General features: G+C 41.5%; 1 protein-coding gene across 1 annotated transcript in view; it reads left to right on the top strand.

Annotated features, from left to right (window-relative positions):
• Nucleotides 1–21,993, top strand: part of LOC144535601 (ryanodine receptor 3) — a 115,306-nt gene that overhangs the window by 80,752 nt on the left and 12,561 nt on the right. The window contains 37 exon segments of the mRNA XM_078278139.1: nt 191–360; nt 2,260–2,480; nt 2,768–2,858; nt 3,651–3,791; nt 4,397–4,560; nt 4,693–4,771; nt 5,297–5,386; nt 5,497–5,643; nt 6,861–6,923; nt 7,096–7,171; nt 7,901–8,024; nt 8,155–8,270; nt 8,362–8,429; nt 8,538–8,659; nt 8,850–8,899; nt 10,120–10,180; nt 11,083–11,321; nt 11,515–11,596; nt 11,702–11,832; nt 12,152–12,475; nt 12,866–13,106; nt 13,232–13,319; nt 13,417–13,509; nt 14,109–14,123; nt 14,946–15,116; nt 15,279–15,338; nt 15,431–15,565; nt 16,141–16,253; nt 17,019–17,118; nt 18,994–19,103; nt 19,447–19,498; nt 19,586–19,642; nt 19,735–19,834; nt 19,923–20,002; nt 20,082–20,158; nt 20,634–20,707; nt 21,847–21,864. Of these exon segments, the coding sequence (XP_078134265.1) occupies nt 191–360; nt 2,260–2,480; nt 2,768–2,858; nt 3,651–3,791; nt 4,397–4,560; nt 4,693–4,771; nt 5,297–5,386; nt 5,497–5,643; nt 6,861–6,923; nt 7,096–7,171; nt 7,901–8,024; nt 8,155–8,270; nt 8,362–8,429; nt 8,538–8,659; nt 8,850–8,899; nt 10,120–10,180; nt 11,083–11,321; nt 11,515–11,596; nt 11,702–11,832; nt 12,152–12,475; nt 12,866–13,106; nt 13,232–13,319; nt 13,417–13,509; nt 14,109–14,123; nt 14,946–15,116; nt 15,279–15,338; nt 15,431–15,565; nt 16,141–16,253; nt 17,019–17,118; nt 18,994–19,103; nt 19,447–19,498; nt 19,586–19,642; nt 19,735–19,834; nt 19,923–20,002; nt 20,082–20,158; nt 20,634–20,707; nt 21,847–21,864 (4,143 nt within the window).

Here is a 21,993-nt window from a genome sequence, read left to right as displayed (position 1 = left end):
TGGCTCCAGCACCAGAAAACTCTCATTCGCATGCTGCTGCATGCCCCCTAATGAATACACATTGCTTTCCTAATCAGAAAGGACTTGTCATTATGCACTGTGGTCTGTTCTTTGGGTATTTCACTGCTCCACACCTATACAGTTTACTCTATATGTTGTGCCTTTCTTTTCCTGTCTCAATCTCTTACAGATGGCTCGGTGACTGAGCCGGACATGTCAGCCTGCTTCTGTCCAGATCACAAGGCCCCCATGGTGCTGTTTCTGGACAGGGTGTACGGTATCGAGGACCAGAGCTTTCTGCTCCACCTGCTCGAAGTGGGCTTCCTTCCTGACCTGAGGGCTGCTACCTCTCTGGATACGGTGGGTAAAGCTGACAACAGTGCGGGAGAGAAGTGTTGAATGGCCAGCCTCTGTAACATGAACCTTATCAAGGCGTTTCAGGAGCAATACTATTGGGTAACCTTTTATACTAATGAGGAGCTCCTCATTAAGCCTTGGTTCAAGTTTGTTGATCAATGTAATTGTTATTTACTCTTATTTATCAACAAAAAGGTTATGGAGTTTTAAGTAGATGGCTTGGTCGGCATGGGGGGGTGCAGTGGTCACCGTACAAACTCGTACCACACCGAAGCTGTTGTGTTACACGTCACGCCTCTTTTGCTTCCGGACTGCCGCCATGCTATCTGAAATCACACACTGGGGAGCATTATGCTTTGGTTCAGTGTAAAAAAATCAAAGACGGCGTGATTTAGCGCAGTATTGTGGAATCTCTGTGTTAAAGAGGCTTATGTGTCAGCCCTGTGATTCACTGGTGACCTGTCCAGAGTGTACCCCTCCTCTCAAGTGTCAGCTAGGATTGGCTCCAGCCCCCCACGACCCAGTAAAGGATAAGTAGTTACAGATAATGGATGAATGGATGAAAGTAGATGGCTTGCTCAACTCTAAACTCTCAAATCCATAGGGTGCAGACTTTGGGCTGAAATTAATCCATCATAACATAATATGTCAAGTTTATTTAAAGCACAGCAGCACACAAGTGAAAGTCATTTTGAGCACCTAGCCTGCAATGAAGTCAGCTGTTTTGTGAAGATGTGTACAATGCACTAGTTTGTTTGAGTTAGGGCCTAGACAGCAAGGAGATCCCTGGGTAAAGTGTTTTATATATAGCTCTGAAGGTGTCTGCCTGTTCAACAGTTTTAATGTGGCAGAAGCTAAGAATATCCTCTGTAACATCAGGCAAAACACAGTGCTGTTCACACTGACATATACTCCTGCTAATTTAATCAATGCAGCATGTGTCACAGTCTGATATCTGGGAACCTTGTGTTGTTTGTGGTTGTAATATTACCGTACTCTCTTTAGCTTAGCTTGCTAACACGTTTTGCAAGATTATTTACAAGACAACTTTATAGTGCTCATTTAGTGGTCATCAAATACACTTTCATTTTAAAGCAAGACTACCGGTATGTAACTTTTGTTAACTACTAGACTGTTATAGAATAACTCAGGAGCAGCTTGACTTCTGGATACGTGAAGGTTCAGGAGACTTTGATGACTTATACAAAAGCATTTATTGAACTCGATCAAGGAGAAATTTAGGCAGACAGTACAGTTTAACCATGATGTGTTATTGTGTAGTTCCGTCCCAACTCTGAGGTCCCTCTGTGTCCCCCAGATGCATATATCTCTCGCTCAAGCTGTCAAGTTTGTTTTGCCAAGATATTGATATTGATGGCTTACCTAAAAGCTAGTTGAGTCTATCTCTCTCTGGGATGTTTGCTAAAGTGTGTCAGGCCCCTTTACCCTGTTTCCACCAACATCCAAAAGGAGGAACAAACATTCCCTTATCATGCAGCTGCCTGGACTCCCTCAATCTGTAGAGAGACAAACATTTATTCATTCATGAACAGGTTTGGTTATTAGAGTCTGGAAGAATATTCTGATCCCCTGACCTAGGAATGACCTGATGTTGTCTAAGCTTTCCCTTTGTCTCATCTTACCACAACATGGTGTTTCTGGAAATCCCACCACATGAACAATTGTGAATGCTCAAACATAGTTTAAGAGTAGCACAATAAGAGAAAAGTAGTGGCCTGACTCAGAAATGTCTATGAAATATGTATCTAAAGTTTGCTAACTTTAGCCACCATGCCACCACTGGTCATACCAGACTTAGTAACGCTGTAGCAGCAAATCTTTAAATGAAGTAATGTCCCCACTGTCACATGTGGTATGACCTGTGCCCCGTTCTTTCCACAGGAGGGTCTATGTACCACTGAGACAGCCCTGGCCATGAACCGCTTCATCGGCTCAGCCATGCTACCCCTCCTCACCCGCTGCGCCCCTCTCTTTGCCGGCACCGAGCACTACGCCACCCTCATCGACTCCACTCTGCACACCATCTACCGCCTTTCCAAGGGCCGTTCACTCACCAAGGCCCAGAGAGACGCAATAGAGGAATGCCTGCTGGCTGTCTGCAAGTGAGGAACATTTGAAACTCTCTGAGTAGAGTTAAAAGATTTCTCTAGGTTTTGTTTTAGTGATAATACACCAAGCACTTGTTGTATCTCAGCTGGAAGGAATAGCAAAGATCAATAGTACATTTTATCTGCTTTCTAACAAAACTCTATTATGGCTCAGGGCCTGGTTTCCCTAAATATCCCTCTAAATCAGCATCACAAAAGTGGTCAGAGTCCAAAGATGTTCTGGTTTAAGGCAGCTCAGGGCAGCAGCAGCACTCTAATCTCTATCTCACTTTATTCTGCAGGCACCTTCGTCCCTCTATGCTGCAGCAACTCTTGCACCGCCTCGTCTTTGATGTGCCCTTGCTGACCGATTACTGCAAGATGCCTCTCAGAGTGGGCAACAATTTCTTCACTTTTCTCACTCTTTTTAAATCCATTTGACATCCTATATCTTGCCATTTATCTTTTTTTGCATGTTAGATTGCTTGCATGCCTCAGTTTTAGTTGCTTCCTGTCCTTTCTACCGTTTCTTTTCTACATAATCTAACCTTTGTTTTGTCTGTGTGGTTGCTGCTTGATTGTGCCTTGCTACCTCTGTTTATTAGATTGTCAGCTTGGTGGGGAGGTACTAACAGCTAAATACCAAAAACTCTATTGCAGGTGTACCTTTTAATGTACTAATATTACTCAAGTACACCTCTGTCTCTCTCACACACACACACACACACACACACACACACAAACACGCACACACATAGGCACACATTACTAACACACCCACGGTATTAATCATCTGGTGTGGAAGAAGTGGGCAGCTGCAGGAGGGTAAACAAGAGGATAAAGTATTGGACTGTGTGATTACAGGCTTGTTGGCTCCACTGCTCCACTCAATCCGTCTGGAACACACGAGAGAAATACTGAAGATGTAATAGGTTGTGACTAGTTTACACACTTGTTCTATACATTCACGTGCATGTTTGGATTTCTTTGTGCTGTGTGTTGGAGAACTGATTTCCTTTTTGGCGTGCCGTTAGTAATACATGCATGGTCCAGTGCCAGTGTGTTGTGAGCATTTGTACAGGCTGCATACTTGTCATTGAAAATACAGTTAAGCGTCCTGTTTACTAAATTCTGTTCGTTTATAACTCTGCTTGCCTTGACCGTTGGCCTATGTGTGTCCTCTAGCTGCTCACCAACCACTATGAGCAGAACTGGAAGTACTACTGCCTCCCATCGGGCTGGGGCAGCTACGGCACAGCATCCGAGGATGAACTACTGCTCACCAAGAAAATCTTCTGGGGAGTATTTGATTCTCTGTCACAGAGGGTGAGGGGGTCACTCAAGTTTTTATTTTTTATTTTATTTTTTTTATTTTAAGGTCCTTTGCAATTTCATTGTGACTTCATCATTTCTTGAGCAATAGTCATTAACATGTATTTGGCAAAAGGCTAACATCTACTTCTTGTTAAAAAACATTATGCTCTGCAAAAGTGATAAACAGTTAAATAAAAGTCACCTAATTCATCACAGTCTTGATTAACATGTATGTAAGCGAGGGATTCATTGGCACAAATATCTTGAGGTCTTTCTGTGATGCAGATGGCTGGACTCAGCACATCTCTCAACAGTAAATGCCCACTCATTAAAGGAGGCTGTGCAAAAGGCCAGCCTGAAAACATCAATATCTGGACAGCCATCATTGATCCAAAGCCTCTAGCACGCTGGTTCTTCAGCTTTTAGAATATTTCTTCATTAACGTCTCTCATCCTGCTCCTGGTCCCACTGCTCTGTTACACTTTCACTCGTGTGGCTTTATAACTTTATTTAAGTTCCACCTTAAATGAACAACAAAATAGATATATTTAAATTAAAATAAGAATACAATTTGCACAACTGTACTTCAATTTTTAAAGCTAAGTTTTGAATTGCAGAAATATGACGCAGAGCTATTCAAGATGGCCATGCCTTGCCTCAGTGCCATAGCTGGAGCTTTGCCACCGGACTACGTGGACGCCTCCATTAGTACCACTGTGGAGAAGCCTGTTTCTGTAGATGCTCAGGGCAACTTTGACCCCAAACCCATCAGTACTGCTAAGTAAGCCGTGTTGGAGCCAGACATTAATAGGAAATGTGTTAGTATATCAAACCTGTGATGACATGCACAGTACATGACAGTAACAAGCATTTGCATACAAAAGCTGACTAATTGTCACACTTTTTTTTCTAGCATTGCTCTTCCAGAGAAGCTTGAGCACTTTGCCAATAAATATGCAGAGCACTCCCATGAGAAATGGTCAGCAGAGAAGGTAAGGCCAAAGAAAAGAGCTTTCATCTGGGGAAAAATGGGTATTACATTGCACAGTATTTGACTTGGAACAAGTCATGAGTGTTGTAAGGGCTAAAAAAATGCCACTCCCTGAAGAAATACTGCACGCAAAATCAGCAGAAATGCAGCCATATAAAAGTAAAAAAAACGATTCAGATCAAAATGTTATATTTTCCAATATCACAGCATTGTTTCCTTTGGCGAGGCCTCATTTTTGTCACTGCTGAAAGGGATCCTCTGGGCATGCTGACAAAAATTGTACTAGTCTGTGTAGAAGGCCCCTGCTCTCTTTTGCGCCAACAGCTTAGCCTGCATTGTTGCATCTGTCAAAAAAAAGTACTAACTGCTGAGCACAGCGAGAACTGAATGTACCATGACTCTTAATGTGTTATGCGTGCTTAATCTCTTACCCGCTCTTTCAAATAATAAATCATGTCCTTAGGGGACTGTAAAGGCAATGAAGATTGCTATCACCCTTGTACATCCCCTTGTGCTTGTGCCTCAGGTGCTGCTGGGATGGAAATATGGAGACTGTGTGGATGAGAAGGCCAAGATTCACCCTCAGCTCAGAATCTACAAAGCCCTGACAGAGAAGGTAAAGAATGTTGAATGTGAGATTTGTGTAACAATGAAGGTCTTACCTAAAGATTGAGGCTTCTGGGTTTACCGTAGTCCTTGTTCCCCATTTCTGTCTCTGTGCTTCAGGAGAAAGAGATTTACAGATGGCCAATTAGAGAGTCCATGAAGAGTATGTTGGCAATGGGCTGGAGCATCGACAGGACTAAGGATGGAGAAAGCATGTCTCAACAGAGGGAGAATGAGAAAATGCGAAAGATCTCTCAGGCATCACAGGTACAGCGCAAAAGACGAACACTAACACCAAATGTGCTTGTCCTCCGAAAACATTTGTGAAAGGTTTAAAACGAACCAAAGCTAAGGTTTGCTGGAGACGAACAGTCAAAAAATAATTTCTCTACAAAATTGTCTGTCTTTGGTATGAGGTGTGATGAAAAACTCATGATCAAATATTTTTAATGCCTAAAAAAAAAAAATCTTAATCCTTTTATGAGACAATATTTTGATTTCTTTGTATTTTCTCTTAAACAAGCAGGTTCATAAATGCTAATCATCTAAGCTAGTGCAGATTTTGAACCGGCTTGGATTAATTATATAAAAGTGGATATTGCAACAATATAAATATTTATCATGCAATTGAATTGTCGGTGTTTAGATTGCTTTAGTTAAGTCTGCACTTGTACTACTAGAGCTAGCTAACTCTTTTAGCAGTTATTTCCTTACTTTAATCCAACTATTTCATGTTTTTTAACCATTTCCTCTAGCTAACTATTTCAACTGTTTATTTACTGTATTTTAGCTAATGTTAACTATTTCAACTGTTTATTTCTTTTAGCTAACTTTTTTTTATAAAACAATTTCAACATATTTTTCCTTACTTTAAGCTACAACTATTCTAACTTCTCTGCTTGCTAACTAGTTTTCACACATCTTAATTGTAGCATGTGGCGTTATGTGGTGCGTTGCATCTGACTGAGATTGATGGGCAATTTGTAATCCTATTTGGCTGTTATTTTCCTCCTTAACACAAACATTGTTGTTTTCTTTTTACTTATCATCATTTCTGTTTTTAGTTGACTTTGGAAATCACTGGTCTTAGATAAGATTAGATTAGATATACTTTATTGATCCCAAATTGGGAAATTTCTGTTCTATAGCAGCAAAATATCAGACACACAGCACACATACAGAATATACAAGACATAATAAATAGGATGGAATACAAGAACAAATATTCAAAAAATAAAGATAAAAAATACAAAGGAAAGAACGTATATACAAATTGGGAATAAAAATGTACAACTACTTAAATAGTATTTATAAAGATGTAAGTAAAACCTGCTGATCTCCCTGCATAATAGACTGAAAGCCTAAGGACACAGAATAATCATTTTAACATAATGCTAAATCTTGTGTTTTCAAAGTGTTGAGTAATAACTAATACTAAAACACACCGTCTCACTGTGAATCTGCATCTTTTTGAACATTTTCAGGCAAATGGCTTCAATCCGAGCCCGATAGACACAAGCAATGTGGTTCTATCAAGAGAATTGCAGGTGAGTGACCTCCCATTTGTTTTGTCATGCTTTTTTTTTTATTTTTTACATCAAACGATCTCTCAGTCTGAATACAAGATGAAAAGCAATATTTCCTGAATGTGAATGAGTAACGTGGGCGGGACATGCTCCTCAGTGAGATGTACTGATTGTCTCTTGTCTTTGGTCCAAGGGGATGGTGGAGGTGCTGGCTGAAAATTACCATAACATCTGGGCCAAGAAGAAAAAGTGTGACCTTGGAAGCAGAGGTGATTTGCTGACTCAATCATTACAAGGAGATACCTGCAAAACAGAGATGGAAGAGACAGTAGGCCTGTGTGGTTGGATTTAAGGTGCCACTCGCTTGTTGCAGTGTTAATGTGCCTATGAGCATATGTGTGTGTCTGCCTCACCGGTCTTGACTAAATAGGTTCAGCTGAGTGGTACCTATGCCTTCACACAGACAAACAGTAGAGAGCGGTGGCTGATCAAGTCTTACTTAGTCTTGTATTGCCAGACCTTCCTCCACAGCACTGCTGAGGAGGGTCTGGCGAGTCCACACAGCATTCCGGGATGGGAGAAAAACTTGCTCTGGTTTATTGGCATTTCTTTAAACCAATCACAATCGTCTTGGCCCGTGCTAAGCGCTGGACGGAGCCACAGTGCCTCTGCAAAATAGCCTCGGAAAGGAACTTGTTTTGGTGGAACATGTGTACGGTAAAGGTTGTTTTAGTCGTGCAACAGAAAACTCAGATTGGACAGATAGTCTAGCTAGCTGTCTGGATTTACCCTGCAGAGATCTGAGGAGCAGTTAACCACAGTCCTCATAAATCCACCGGAGTTTAAAATTACAACACAAAGAAAGCGGAAGGTAACGGACATCCGTCTGAAAAGAGTAACATCCGGCGGAATTTCCAGCGGCACAGAGCAATCCCAGAAGTAGAACTTCATGGATATAGACTTTGTCTTACTTAACACTGGGTTGTCTGTGGTTTCAGGGGGAGGAACACACCCTCTGTTGGTGCCCTATGACACGCTGACAGCCAAGGAGAAGGCCCGTGATCGGGAGAAGGCCCAGGACCTTTTCCGCTTCCTGCAGATCAACGGCTATAGCATCACGAGGTCAACAATTTCAGAATGGCTGTTCTGTATAATCACGTTGATGTCTTGCAGAAACATTACACTACTTAATAACCTTTCCATTTGATAGTTAAAAGTGTTGATTTATAGCTAATATCCTATTGTGTTGCAGGGGTTTGAAGGACTTAGAGCAGGATTCCTCTTCCATGGAGAAAAGGTTCGCTTACAAGTTCCTCAAGAAGCTGCTCAAGTATGTCGACTCAGCTCAGGAGTTCATCGCTCACCTGGGTATGGTAATATTACATAGGACCTGACTACAAGAGACTTGAAGTAGTCTTGTTACTTAATATTAAATCTGTTATTTACGCTCTCAATCCAGAGGCCATGGCTGCCAGTGGCAAAACAGACAGGTCTCCTCATGAACAAGAAATCAAGTTTTTTGCCAAAGTAAGGATGTGATATAAACGCAGCTGCTGTCCATATATTGGTAACCCTTTTAAATTCAATTACTGTCAACTTGATGTGATCTTGTCTTTTATCGATGTCCTCCTTCAGGTTCTCCTTCCTCTCATCGACCAGTACTTCAAGAACCATTCTCTCTACTTCCTCTCCTCCCCTAGTAAGAACCTGAGCAGTAGCGGTTACGCCTCCAACAAGGAAAAGGAGATGGTCACCAGGTACGAAACATTCAAACACACACATTCATTCGTTACATTCACCTACAGCAATATAGCATGACAATAACTCTTTACCATTCTTTACTTAAACTCCTAAACTCTTATAATCTTAACTACTAATCTTCTCTCTAAGAATGTACTCATTATAACTGTCTGATTTCCTTCCTTTGTCTATCGATCACACCTCCAGCCTGTTTTGTAAACTGGCAGCTCTTGTCAGACATAGGATTTCTCTCTTTGGTAAGCTAATTGCTACTGAATGGTCAGCAGTGTGCGTGCGTGTGCATGTGTGTTGTTGGAGATATCAGCCGTAGAAAATGCCTGCCTTCTCTCAAATATAATGGCACACTAGGTGGCACTCAGCATGTGGTGCTCAATGCGCCAAAAGAATACATTTGATAAACTCAACAGCAATGTCTCTTTCCAGAAATTGTAACCCGGTTACCAAAGATAATCCACAGACCTGATTGTGAGCAGTTTCATGTAGAAACTATTTTCTTTCTACCAAACTACTCGCCAACTGTATCACAGCGCAGAAGGAAGCGTACTCCTCGGCGGAGCTGTAACTGTAGCTTACCGATTATGCTAGCTCACATTAGCTAGCTAATGCTACAGCTCAGTCGAGGAGGATACCATTAATGTGTACATCACACGCTGTTAAAAGAATGAGCCTCTCATACATGATTAATTGCACGTAAGAAAAAGGAAAAAATATGTTTGATTTTGGGGTGATTTGCCCCTTTTTAAGTTGGTTCTCGTTAACTTATTTTCGGTTCTCACGAACTGAGGTGTCTTGTCTTAATGACTTTATTAACAGTGGCCTAAAAATATAGTTTTGATTGTACAGCAAACGCTTTTTGGGTAACATTAGATACCAAATATTGGAGCATTTATCTGTAAAACTGCACTTAATTATATATGAAACAAGCGAGATATAACATGTTTATTTGTGATCTTAAGAAGAGCTGATAAGTGGATTTTCTTACCTTTAGGCAGAGCCAAGCTAGCCGTTGTCCCCAGTTTCTAGTCTTTATGCTAAGCTAAGCTAACCGGCTGCTGGCTGTAGCTTTATATTTATCATACAGACATGAGATCATCTAACTATCAAAAAGAAATCAAATATGCCTATATCCTCAAAAAATTTAACTATTCCTTTCAACAACAGCGACTAAAAAGACAAACCACTGAATTTGATACGTTAACCCATCGTGCCATTAACCACAGTGGATATCCCACATCCATCTGAGGTGGTGAACTAGATATTGATCCACTAACCTTACCACGTCTAACTGACCTCTTAACCCACCTGTTTGATTGGAGGCTGTTGAGTGTTTGGTACATACACAGACATGAACTTATTGCTGCCATGAGAGGGTCAGTTCAGGTCAGGAAAGTGCCCTAAACATGGATGCCAGTGTGTATGTTCACGTCATATTGAAGTCTTTTGGGTTGTCTTGTAGGGAGCGACTCCACTACCATCGTCAGCTGTCTGCATATCCTGGCACACACCCTGGACACCAGGTGAGAATTTGGCAGAACTCGAGACTCACAGGGGAACCTGGCAGCTTTGAGTTTTCTCTTGAAATGAAAACTAACACATTTTTAAATGTTAACAAAAGCCTCAGTTGGATAATGACAGTGTTTAAACAATAATCGTTTGAGAAACCAATTACATTTTTCCAATGTAATGCAATGATGTAGAATGTAACCTCTGTAGGACCCTCAAGAGGAGCATATTTGTCATGAGCATTTTCTTTTAAACAGTTATTACTGAAATGTCTTCTGGGAGGTACTGGTATTAACAAAGAGCGTCCTCTGGCATTTAAATAAGCAAAACAAATTTCATACGGCACATGTTGCCCAAGGCTTATAGTGTTCCTTAGAGACAATGTACTGTTTGTTAATGCAGCTCACACATAATGAGGCTAAATGGGCAATGCATTATTGTGTCTCATTTGTGACACGGCGGATGCCCACAGATTCGGTTTTTCATTTGTCCTTCCCAGTGACACACATCAAGGCTTAACAATGGGTAATTCATTTAGCAATGTTATGAACTATGAAATGCTAAAAATGGACGGACTAATCATATTAATGCGTTGTGCTTTTTCAGTGTCATACAGTATGTCTACAACATTGGTAAACTCCCCTTGGATTTAAATAGTCACCTTATTCATTAAATAAATCATTGATGTTTCAGTTCAAGGGCTGTCAGGTTGATACTCAATGTCTCATATTTCATGACTAAAACCTTCAGTGATTGTGAGAGTGAAGTAATTGCATTTTTGACCGTGTCCGAATGTGGGTAAACAGTGTTGTCCTTTGCATACCAAGGGTGTATCCAGTGGTTTATTATAGCCCTGCCCTTGCATATTTAGTCATTTGGTTCTAGTCGTTTATCACGCTCTCTTTCACTCCAACAGGACGGTGATGAAGTCGGGCTCGGAGCTGGTGAGGGTGGGGCTGAGGACGTTCTTTGAGAACGCCGCAGAGGACCTGGAGAAAACGTTCGAGAACCTGAAGCTGGGGAAGTTCACTCACTCTCGCTCCCAGATGAAAGGCGTGTCGCAGAATATCAACTACACCACCGTAGCTCTGCTCCCCATTTTAACTGCTCTGTTTGAACACATCACTCAACACCACTTTGGAGTCGACCTGCTTTGTGAGTCCCGACAGCAGAGGAATGATTAAACATATTGTGCGAGAGGCAGCTACAAAAACTGGAGTCTAGTGTTGATATTAAGCTTATGTGATTACCTGCTTCTTACACCCTGACACCATGGGACATATCTGCCCCCCTGCCCCCCTCCCCCCCTATAAATAAGGGGACTTTTAATTTTCTTTATCTTTTCCAGTGGATGATGTCCAAGTGTCCTGCTATCGAATCCTGACCAGTCTCTATGCACTGGGTACTGGGAAAAACATCTATGTAGAAAGGTATCTCAGCTTCAACATTGTGTCAAGTGATTAAAACCTCAGTGATGAAACCAACTGATATTCAACACAGATTTTACCAACTCTGCTCCTCTCGGTGTCCCACAGACAGCTACCAGCTCTTGGCCAGTGTCTGGCCACCCTGGCTGGGGCCATGCCTGTGGCTTTCCTGGAGCCGATACTCAACACGTACAACCCCTGCTCCGTCTTTAATACTAAGAGCGCCAGAGAACGAGCCAGTGAGTCATATATGTAATTATTCTCAAATAAGTTAATTACCAGCGGTGGACCAAGGTGGCAGATTAACCCGCTATTATGGATAATGAACGACAACAATTTACAAACATCTTATCATTTTGAGATGTTGTCTACAGTATGAGAAAAGGCTGATATATGTTTTTCCTACATACATCATACATTTTGTACATTATGTGTATATCTGCTGTGTGTATGTCAGCACACTCACTGTGCTTAAGTAATATTCAGTTTGAGAAATACCCCCCCAAAAAATGAAAAATGTCATTTTGATGACATGTAAATCCCCTGTGATGTTTTTAGACCTAGGCATAGCAGACTCAGTCAAGGAGATGTGTCCCGGGATGCCGCGGCTAGACGGTCTGATGAAGGACATTAATGACATGGCTGAGTCTGGAGCGCGGTACACAGAAATGCCTCACGTTATCGAGGTGGTGCTGCCCATGCTGTGTAACTATCTGTCTTACTGGTGGGAGAGGGGCCCCGAGAACCAGCCAGCCAGCGGGGTCAGCGTCTGCTGCACCACCGTCACCTCAGAAAACCTCAGCCTCATTCTCGGCAACATCCTCAAGATCCTTAACAACAACCTGGGCATCGATGAGGCCTCCTGGATGAAGAGGATTGCAGGTGGTCATGGGCTGCTTTTCTTTTTTTAACGTTTTTATTTTTCAAAGAAACAGTGTCGTTTTACCATCTCACAGAAATCCTGCATGAACCATAAGACCTGCTCATACCCTGTTTTATTTAATGTTATTTATTCCAAAAAATTGCAAATCGTTACTTTCACTAGAACACCAGCAAAAGAGCTACAAATCTTTTTTTGAGTTTAGAACAGGAAATGTAGCTAATGTAAAAGCTTCAATGGTTGAATTGCTAATGTGGTTTACTTTTGTTTGGAAAAAGTAAAAAATTGGGCATTATTTATATGCAAATGTTGGCAACTACTAATACTGGCAACTTTCTGAGATACCTTGACATTTTAACATTTAAAGTGACATTTCGTCTGCCACTGTTCAGTGTACGTGCAACCCATCATCAGCAAGGCCCGTGCAGACCTGCTGAAAAGCCACTTCCTGCCTACACTGGAGAAGCTGAAGAAGAAGACAGTGAAGGTAGTGTCTGAGGAAGAGCTGTTGAAGGCTGACAGCAAGGGTGACACCCAGGAGGCCGAGCTGCTCATCCTGGACGAGTTTGCCGTGCTCTGCAGGGACCTGTATGCCTTCTACCCCATGCTAATCCGCTATGTGGACAACAACAGGTCTGCTCACTGCGGAGCAGATGATAGAGTTGTTTTTAAATGAGTATTTAGGAAGAGATGAGGCAGATGTGTAGTGTTTGCAGAAGAAATACAGATGATGTATTAATCTCTCACCTTTACTGCAGGTCAAGGTGGCTGAAAGAACCAGACGCGGACTCCAATGAGCTCTTCAGAATGGTCGCTGAGATATTTATCCTCTGGTGCAAGTCACATGTACGTTCTCTCATCTCCATGTATGCTTAGCTCCAAAAAACAGCCAGCTTTTCTGAATTGGAACACTGATCTTTCTTCGACATTTGTCTTTCTCAAGAATTTCAAAAGAGAAGAGCAGAACTTTGTGGTCCAAAATGAAATCAACAACCTTTCCTTCTTGACCGGGGATAATAAAACCAAGATGTCTAAGGTAGGTTTTGTATTTGCCACCTACCTCTCAACACTGTCAACTTTCTGTCCTTGTTCTGGCAGTGGATTAAAACCCTTTTAGTCGTGTGAAACGGTATCCTTGAACCATTGAACGTGTGTGAGAAAGATTAAAAATAAGCAGGATTAGTATGAATGAGCAAAATACATGTTAACCTTTTCTCAGCCATGTTAACACCACCACTTATGTGTACATGTTAACATGTAAAATGCCCATGACAATCTCAGAGGAACTATGTGTAAACACGACTGAGAGGAGTAGAGAACCTCTTTGCTAATAACATGACTATAATAAAATGGACTTTGACTGATGACTGTGTGTGTGTATGCGTGTATGAATTTATTGCATGCAAGCTTGATACAGCAGATGACAGAAACTAACATTCATACCTTTAGCCCTCTTCAGCATTACAGGGGTTAAAACATTTCTTTTCTTTTCTGCCTGGTTTATCTGTTTAAAGCCAAAGAAATGGTTTTCATCGCAGTGCACGTCCATGTGAGGACTGTGTGCCTCCATTAATTGCCCTCTCATCCTTTTCTTCTATCTGCCTTTCTCTTTCTGTCTCTCTCTATCTCAAACAGTCCTTTAAGGAGAAGGTAGAGTGATGCAGTGCATGTGCTGTTTACCTGCCAGCTTATTGGCTTATATGCTCTGGTCGCTAAGCAGAAAAGCCAATAGCTTGTGCAGCTGTGCTATATTGTCTATAGTGTAGTTACCTGATTATTTGTGGCCTCCATTCATCACCATGTGTGACATGGTAACTTTGCTCATTCCTCATTGCCTTTTGGGCAGAACACATCTCATCAGGAGTAATGAAGCTCAGCCCTTCTGTCGCAAATCATGTGATCACATGCCATTGGTGTGTTTGCTGTTGATGGATTGTGGTACCCTGGTGTGTTTGGCCAATAGTTACCTCATGCTATTTTTATTATTATGTTTTGCTGTGTGTGTGTGTGTGTGTGTCTGTGTGGGGGGGGGGAATTAGTGTTTTCACTGAGCCAGCTGCTTCAACTTGGAACAAAAGTGCAATTTCCCCTCACTGGTAACGTCTTGCTGTTTTAACAGCATCAGTCTGCTAATTCTGTTTTTCTGCTGAGGTGTGAAACTTCTTTATGCTTCACTGGCCCGGATTAAGTCTGGTCACAGATTTTGCCAGGCCTGAAAAATAAATGCCTCAGTTGCATCTGGCTTTTGTTCAGATACAGTGAGAGTTCTCCCACTGTTAACTGAGCTCCAACAAAATACTGTTAAGGTATCAGTTTAAATGTTGAAAGCAAGTGCTTTAGTGCAACATTAATCCTGGCAAAATTGGGAAAATGGTATGTATTACCTTTTTAAAGGACCAGCGTATCAAGCTGCCATAATTTCTTTTATTCCCCACTTTGTGTTGTTTGAGGTTAAAATCATGATTTTTTCAGTCTGGAGGACAAGACCAGGAGAGGAAACACAAGAAAAGGCGTGGTGAGTTCTACTCTATCCAGACCTCGCTGATTGTGGCTGCTCTGAAGAAGATGCTGCCAATCGGCCTCAACATGTGTACCCCAGGAGACCAGGAGCTCATCTCTCTAGCCAAGACTCGCTACCTCCTGGTGAGACAACTTTTATGTGACCATGCACTGGCCACACATTTGATGTAGGTCTAATGAGATCACTGCTTCAAGTGACGATCTACTCTTACACTCAAACCAGAACACTTCTTTGAAAGATTTGTAAGCTTTACATTTGCATCCCTATTCCTGCTTTTGTTTAAGAGAGACACAGATGAAGAAGTCAAAGATCATATTCGGCAGAATCTGCATCTTCGAGAAAAGGTGAGCATGTTGAAATCAATGACTCTGTGGTTATTGGCTTCCAAAGACTCTATGCATTGTACTTCACATCTGTCTTTGTAACACACTCTCAGTCAGAGGACCCTGCAGTGAGGTGGCAGCTAAACCTGTACAAGGACATAGCGATGAGAAGCGAGGGGCCTCCGGACCCTGAGAGGGTGGTGGACCGTATCCAGAGAATATCTGCTGCTGTCTTCAACCTGGAGCAGGTCGGGCTCAAACATTTATGCAGATCCAAACTTATAATGAGCTGCTAATCACACCCAGGGTGCTTTTTTTCATTAAACAACTGTGAAGGTGCAGGGTCACCAATCATATAGCTAATGTCACATTAAATATGCTGCCAAAGAGTCAGTACTGAACATCTGCATAGGATATGGTCACACACTCACCTGTTCATTCACCATAGCACATAGTAAAAGCTCTGGTCATTCACATCCTTGTGTGTACAGTATATTGCGAGATCACAACAATTCCAGTTCCATTTTTGTGCACTTTGGTTGGTACAGCCACAAAAAAGCATAGAATCAACTCTGTTTTTACTTGGTTTCACGTGAGTGACGAAACATAAATTGCAGTAATCCTTGACAGAAAAATTGCACAGGGTCTTCTCCTGCACTTCTTCTTTCACTCTTTTCACACGATGAGTTACTAAAGAAATAGTACCGCTGAGGAAAAAACCTGATGAAAGTGCTATCACTTATCAGAGATGAGTTTTCCTCGTAGAGAATGCCACTCCAGTGTTAATTAAACATGTAATCTTAACTTATTCTACTCCTATTAGGTGGAGCAGCCATTGAGATCCAAGAAATGTGTATGGCAGAAGTTGCTGTCCAAGCAGAGGAAGCGAGCGGTTGTCGCCTGCTTCCGCATGGCTCCACTTTATAATCTGCCACGGTATGACTGCATACATTACACCTACAGCCTCTACATCGTTTTTTTGCCTAAAACCATGTTAAACAGCCTAATGATGGTGAATCCAACACGACACTCATTCAAAAGTAGCAGAGAGCTCCTTGTGGTACTAGTAGTAGATGAGAAATTGTGTAGCCAGTGTTTGCTCTTTGTGTTTGCTGGCCAAATACAACCACACTTTCTTCTTCTTCTTTTTCTTCTTCTTTTGTCTGACTCCCAACCCTAATTTCTCTCTCTTCCTGGGTTCTGACCCTGCATTAATGCACAGCCTCCCTCCCAGCATTTGTAGGACAAATGTCTGGCCCGCAGCTGTTATCAAGAAGTAGAAAAAAAGGACACTAGCAATTTCATGCCCTGCTGCTCTGTAACTCAATCACATGAAGTCAGGCAGAGAGCTACAGTAGGGAGGAAAACAATTATGAGGCCCAACCTGGGGGTGGCCATCTTCAATATGGGCTGAGACGATGTTGCCTGCCTGCCTGACAGCATGACTCATTTATTCAGAGTTGTTGACAGTGAAATATGACACAGTATGCAGTAGCTAATAATTATTAGACAGTATTTACAATGCGGGCGCAATTGATGGTTTTTGTTTGGGTTAATAGATTTGTGGATGGGCTGGATGTGAAATTTCTGGATAATGTCGACGGTTCCGGAGATTCACACATTCAAATGTCATCTTTTGTCTCTTTATTCAGCCTTTGTTCTCTCCTCAATATCACACTCTACTGTACCTCATCCCCTCAGGCACAAAAACAATAATTTCTTCCTGAAAGCCTATTGACATATTTGGCTGGAGATAATGCATGAGAGCTCAGACTATGACCGTCTGCTCTCCATGCTGATGGTAACGTAGCTCTGATCCAACGTTGCAACTGTACGACCTTGCATACCTTTCTTAACTATTGTACCCCTCGCTTTCCTCCAGGCACGGTTTATGCTACAAATGCAACTCCCATTCAAATATTCCCGCTGGTTTTTCCACTGGTCCATATCTGTACAGTAATGCAACAAATAGTTTAACATTTTAGGAGATATTTGTATAATTGCTTTCTTGCCAAGAGTTTGATGAGAAGATTGATACCACTGTCTGAATGCTAAATATGCACTGAGAGCCAGCCCTTAAATGTCAAACTATCCCTTTAACTGTTGCTGACGTGCAGATACATGGGTGCTTAACACAATCAAAGTTCAGATCAACTCCTTATTCTACTCTAGAATTGCGATTCATGCCTGCTGATGACAAGGCAGAGAGCATTTCTCTATTTCTAAGCAATGTTGAAGCAACTCTATTCATGACAAGTTTCCTCTAAGGTGACCAGCTGGATGTGCCAGTATCCTAAACTAACCTGCATTAACCTCTCCTTGAGGGTCTTCTCCCCTCCTTTGCTCTGCTCTTATCTAACCCAGGCTAATCTCCTCTTACCCTTCCTTAGGCATCGCTCTATTAACCTCTTCCTCCTGGCCTATCAGAGAATATGGATAGAAACAGAGGAGTACTCTTTTGAGGAGAAGCTAGTGCAGGATCTTGCAGTAAGTACTTGTTGCATCCCCCAGTGCCCTCTTGTTGTTAGCCATGTGCTGTGGGGAGCTGAGCGTCGCCCCTACAGCACCACTTTCCTTTACTTGTCATCATTAAAAGTGCCCCAATTCCACCACACACACTGGGTCACTCAGTCACCCATATGATGTTTCTCAACCACACACACAACCATTTTTGGCAAGCATGACATCACCGCTGATGTCAGAGCCAGCTGGTGTATTTCGACCATCAAGTCCCGTCCAACATCGGTAAGAGGGCATCCTCCGTCGATGCTTCACCTTACCAATGAAATTTCTGAAAGTTGTAGTGTCTTTCTTAAATTTGAACAATCATAAAACATTACAGTTACTTCATACAAGTGCTTCTTCATCGGCACTTTGTAGCACCTGATAACCTACAGCAAAATATGCAGAGATTGATTAAAAGTGCTTCAAGGATTCATGTAATAGTTTAACAAATTCAGTTTTCTGATGTGGAATAAGAGGCTATCATGAAGGCACGCTGGAACTTGATATACCCTACTTTGCCAATGGGTGTGTTTTTTTGTTTTTTTTAAATAATGAAATGAAGATAACAATTTAAATTACTGGTAATACAGCTTTTGAAAATCTCATCTATTTCCACACTATTTGAAATAAAAGCCACAGAGCACCACATAATGTGGTATGACAGATGAAGAACTTTATGATCTAGCCAACCAAGCACACATATTTGCAGCAACACTACAGAAAAGAAGTTCCAATGTGTTTGCTATCGTGATGGAATAGGAAGTCTATGATAAAGTGTAAACTAGGTTCATGGAGAGTCATGCTTAACTCCATTCTTCACCTTTTAACACTGCTGAACATCATCCGCTGTGTGTGACTGTGTGTGAATGTGAGTGTGAGATCTCGTGGCCCTGTTGGATCTCTCTGAGGTGTGTGTGTGTGTGTGTGTGTGTGTGTGTGTGTGTGTGTGTGTACACTTGTGGTTTATTGTCTGCATGCTATCAGTGTATGCTATTACTGTCTTTTTTTCTGATACAACCTTATTTTCTTAAGGTAAGTGGTGTATAGTACAGTAATAGTATCAGTTCAATGTTACTGTAACTACTGCTCGTACAAAGTATTTTGGGATCATATAGCGGATATTGAGACTACATGCCTGAGCTCCAGTATGTACTTGCATGGGTTTGTCCAGAAAACGCAGCCTAAGATGGAGGAAGAGGAAGAGGAGGAGGTCAGAAAGCAGCCAGACCCTCTCCACCAGCTCATTCTACATTTCAGCCACAACGCTCTGACTGAGTGCAGGTGAATACACACTCACTGTCACACACCTGGCCACCTGGCACCAACATGTTTGGCTCCATCTGTGCTACATACTAGTTTTGGCCTGTCTCTTAGCTAATAAGGAGCTGCATTAAGATAAATCATCAACATATATTTCACACTGGGACTGAAACACAAGCAGTTCTTTTTAGTATTTATCAGTAGTCGTGCTGCTTACTCTACATACGTTGCTTTGACTATAAATATATCCACTGGAACTTTCTTCTTCTTATGATTATTATTATTATTATTATTATTATTAATAAGATGTGATTGTGTGCTACACAAAGTTTAACCACCAGATATTTATCTTCCTTTTTGTTAGTTCTTTGGAAGAGGATCCCTTGTATATTGCATATGCAGATATGATGGCAAAGGTACTTTTTCTCTAAATTGCTTTTACTAAAATGTATGCTGCTGTTAAGCAACATGTTGCAGGTTTGACATTCTGCATTCTCTTTTAGAGTTGTGATGAAGGTGAAGAAGAAGAAGATGTTGAAGGGAAAGAGAAAACATTTGAGGTGCTATTGATTTCTCAGAAATACTCTTCGGAATTTCACTTTGTTTTTTAAACATATTCAGAAGTGGTGCTTACTGTTATCATTTGATACAGGAAAAGGAAATGGAGAAGCAAAAGATGCTGTACCAGCAAGCCAGACTACATGATCGAGGAGCTGCGGAGATGGTGCTTCAGATGATCAGTGCCAGCAAAGGTAGGAAGAGACACATTCATCTGTCTGCCTTCTTATAACTGCCACCTTTGGTATCGCCACTGTATGATATATCATTTGCGGTCATCAGGTCGGCTTGGTGCTATGGTGACTTTCACCCTCAAACTAGGCATCTCTGTCCTCAACGGGGGAAACATACTGGTGCAGCAGGTACACATCAGTCAGCATGCACAATTTGTATAGTTGACAGCATCAGCCCACTATTTATTGTGCTTCATTCTTGATGCAGAAAATGCTGGACTACCTGAAGGAAAAAAGAGATGTTGGCTTTTTCAAAAGTTTGTCTGGACTGATGATGTCTTGCAGGTAATGAAGCCATAACCTCCACCTACTACACGCAGAAATGTCAGTTTACTGGTCACAGGAAGTACCTGTGAGAACAGTGGAGATAACCCTGATGATGTCATTGGGTTTATCTGAGCTTGAGCTTGGAGACTAATATTGTATAACAGAAGGCCTCATTTACAAACTGGGGCTGTTGAAAGATTTTTACCAATCAGGGAGGCTTTAATTAAAACATGCTATTTAATTGGTTGAATTATGGGAAGTGTAGGATCCAGTGTTTTTGGAGATCTGAACTATATTAGGGACTAAAAGTCAGGATATTATCATTTGTTTTAACCATTATAGTTTGAACTGTCTCTTATGAATACACTAACTTAAAGGAAGTGCAATACTACATTTCTAGAATAACACTTTAAAATACATATTGCAGAAATACAGAATATAGAAATGAAATGTATCATACAGTAATTCAGGCTTTGTATTTTGTCTCTTATAGTGTCCTGGACTTAAATGCATTTGAAAGGCAAAATAAAGCTGAAGGTCTGGGGATGGTTACTGAAGAAGGATCAAGTAAGTGAGGATGCTACACGTGGTAAACGTCTCTGAGACTGTCATTGATTACAAACAATATGAGTGATTAATGTGTCTTCTAACAGGAGACTTTTAATCACAAAGATACAAGATATATCTATGACCTTAATGTGGTACTGAATAAGAATCTTTAGACGAAGTCTATATCTGTGGCATAGTGCGATTCTATGATGTGTATCGTACGGAAAAAAACAATATAGACATAATCTCAATACTTAAAGTAAGTAATTTATGTACTTCACTGTGTTTTTGCTGAATGCTGATCTGAGAGTATCTCTGTAACTCGACAATGAAACGGGTTGTGGAATGTCTAAATTTATTTGTGCAGCAGACGCACCTTTTTCTTCAGCAACACTAAACGTTTTCAGCCACTCAGTGTTACAGATGTGGCCCACACCGCAGTGCGAGCTGTAAGAGATCCCGCTGAGGACACCTTATTGTGGCATGATGTGGCTCATCCTGACTCATGGCGTTACCGTCCTTTTAGTCAGGCTTGTAATTGGCTGCAAGACGAAGGACGCAGCATTAGCTTGACAAAACACCTGCTCTTTAGTTTGCTGTTGTGCGAGCCCATCTCCATGTCACGTGTGTCTCCTGTGTGTCATGTTGTATGTCATCATCATAATACAGATAAACCTGTGCTACTGTATGTCTAAGTCCTGTCTGAGCCTTGTCTGCCATATAAAAGCAATCAGTCACAAGTACATCCACATGAAAATCCACATTTAATCAGAGGTCTCTATTCTATCTGATGGGTTGCATACAGTATAAAGATATGGGTTTTTTCATGCATATTCCAGCTCATTTTCACCTCATGAACTCAGGCATAAGTGATGGTAACTGTTAGTCTTCTGTCTAACCTGTAGTCTGTCTAACCTGTAGTCTAAACACCTGCCCTAGTGAGCAGACTGCACTTCAAGACTTTGTTTAATTGTAACCGCATGTCATTGTCGCCAATCAATGTGAGTATGTAAAGATATATCTATAGCGCTATCACTCTCTCCTGTTCCTACTTCTTCTGATTGAATATCAATGTCTTCTCCTTTGCTTATGTCTGCTTTTGTTTTGTTTGTTTGTTTGTTTTCTCCTGATCATGTTTTTTATCTCATCGGTCGCAGTCAACGTGAGTGAGCGGGGTAAATACATGGTTTAGATTCTACTCATTTTTATGCAATGCTGACATCTTGATTGCTCTCCGTTCAACTCCTTCCTCGCTCTCCTCATTCCCCTCCAATCCCTCTTTACCCCCATTCCTCCTCCTCCTC

This window comes from Sander vitreus, chromosome 20 (genome assembly GCF_031162955.1).
Source record: "Sander vitreus isolate 19-12246 chromosome 20, sanVit1, whole genome shotgun sequence".
Classification (NCBI taxonomy): domain Eukaryota; kingdom Metazoa; phylum Chordata; class Actinopteri; order Perciformes; family Percidae; genus Sander; species Sander vitreus.
This window is presented reverse-complemented; position numbering and strand designations above follow the sequence as displayed.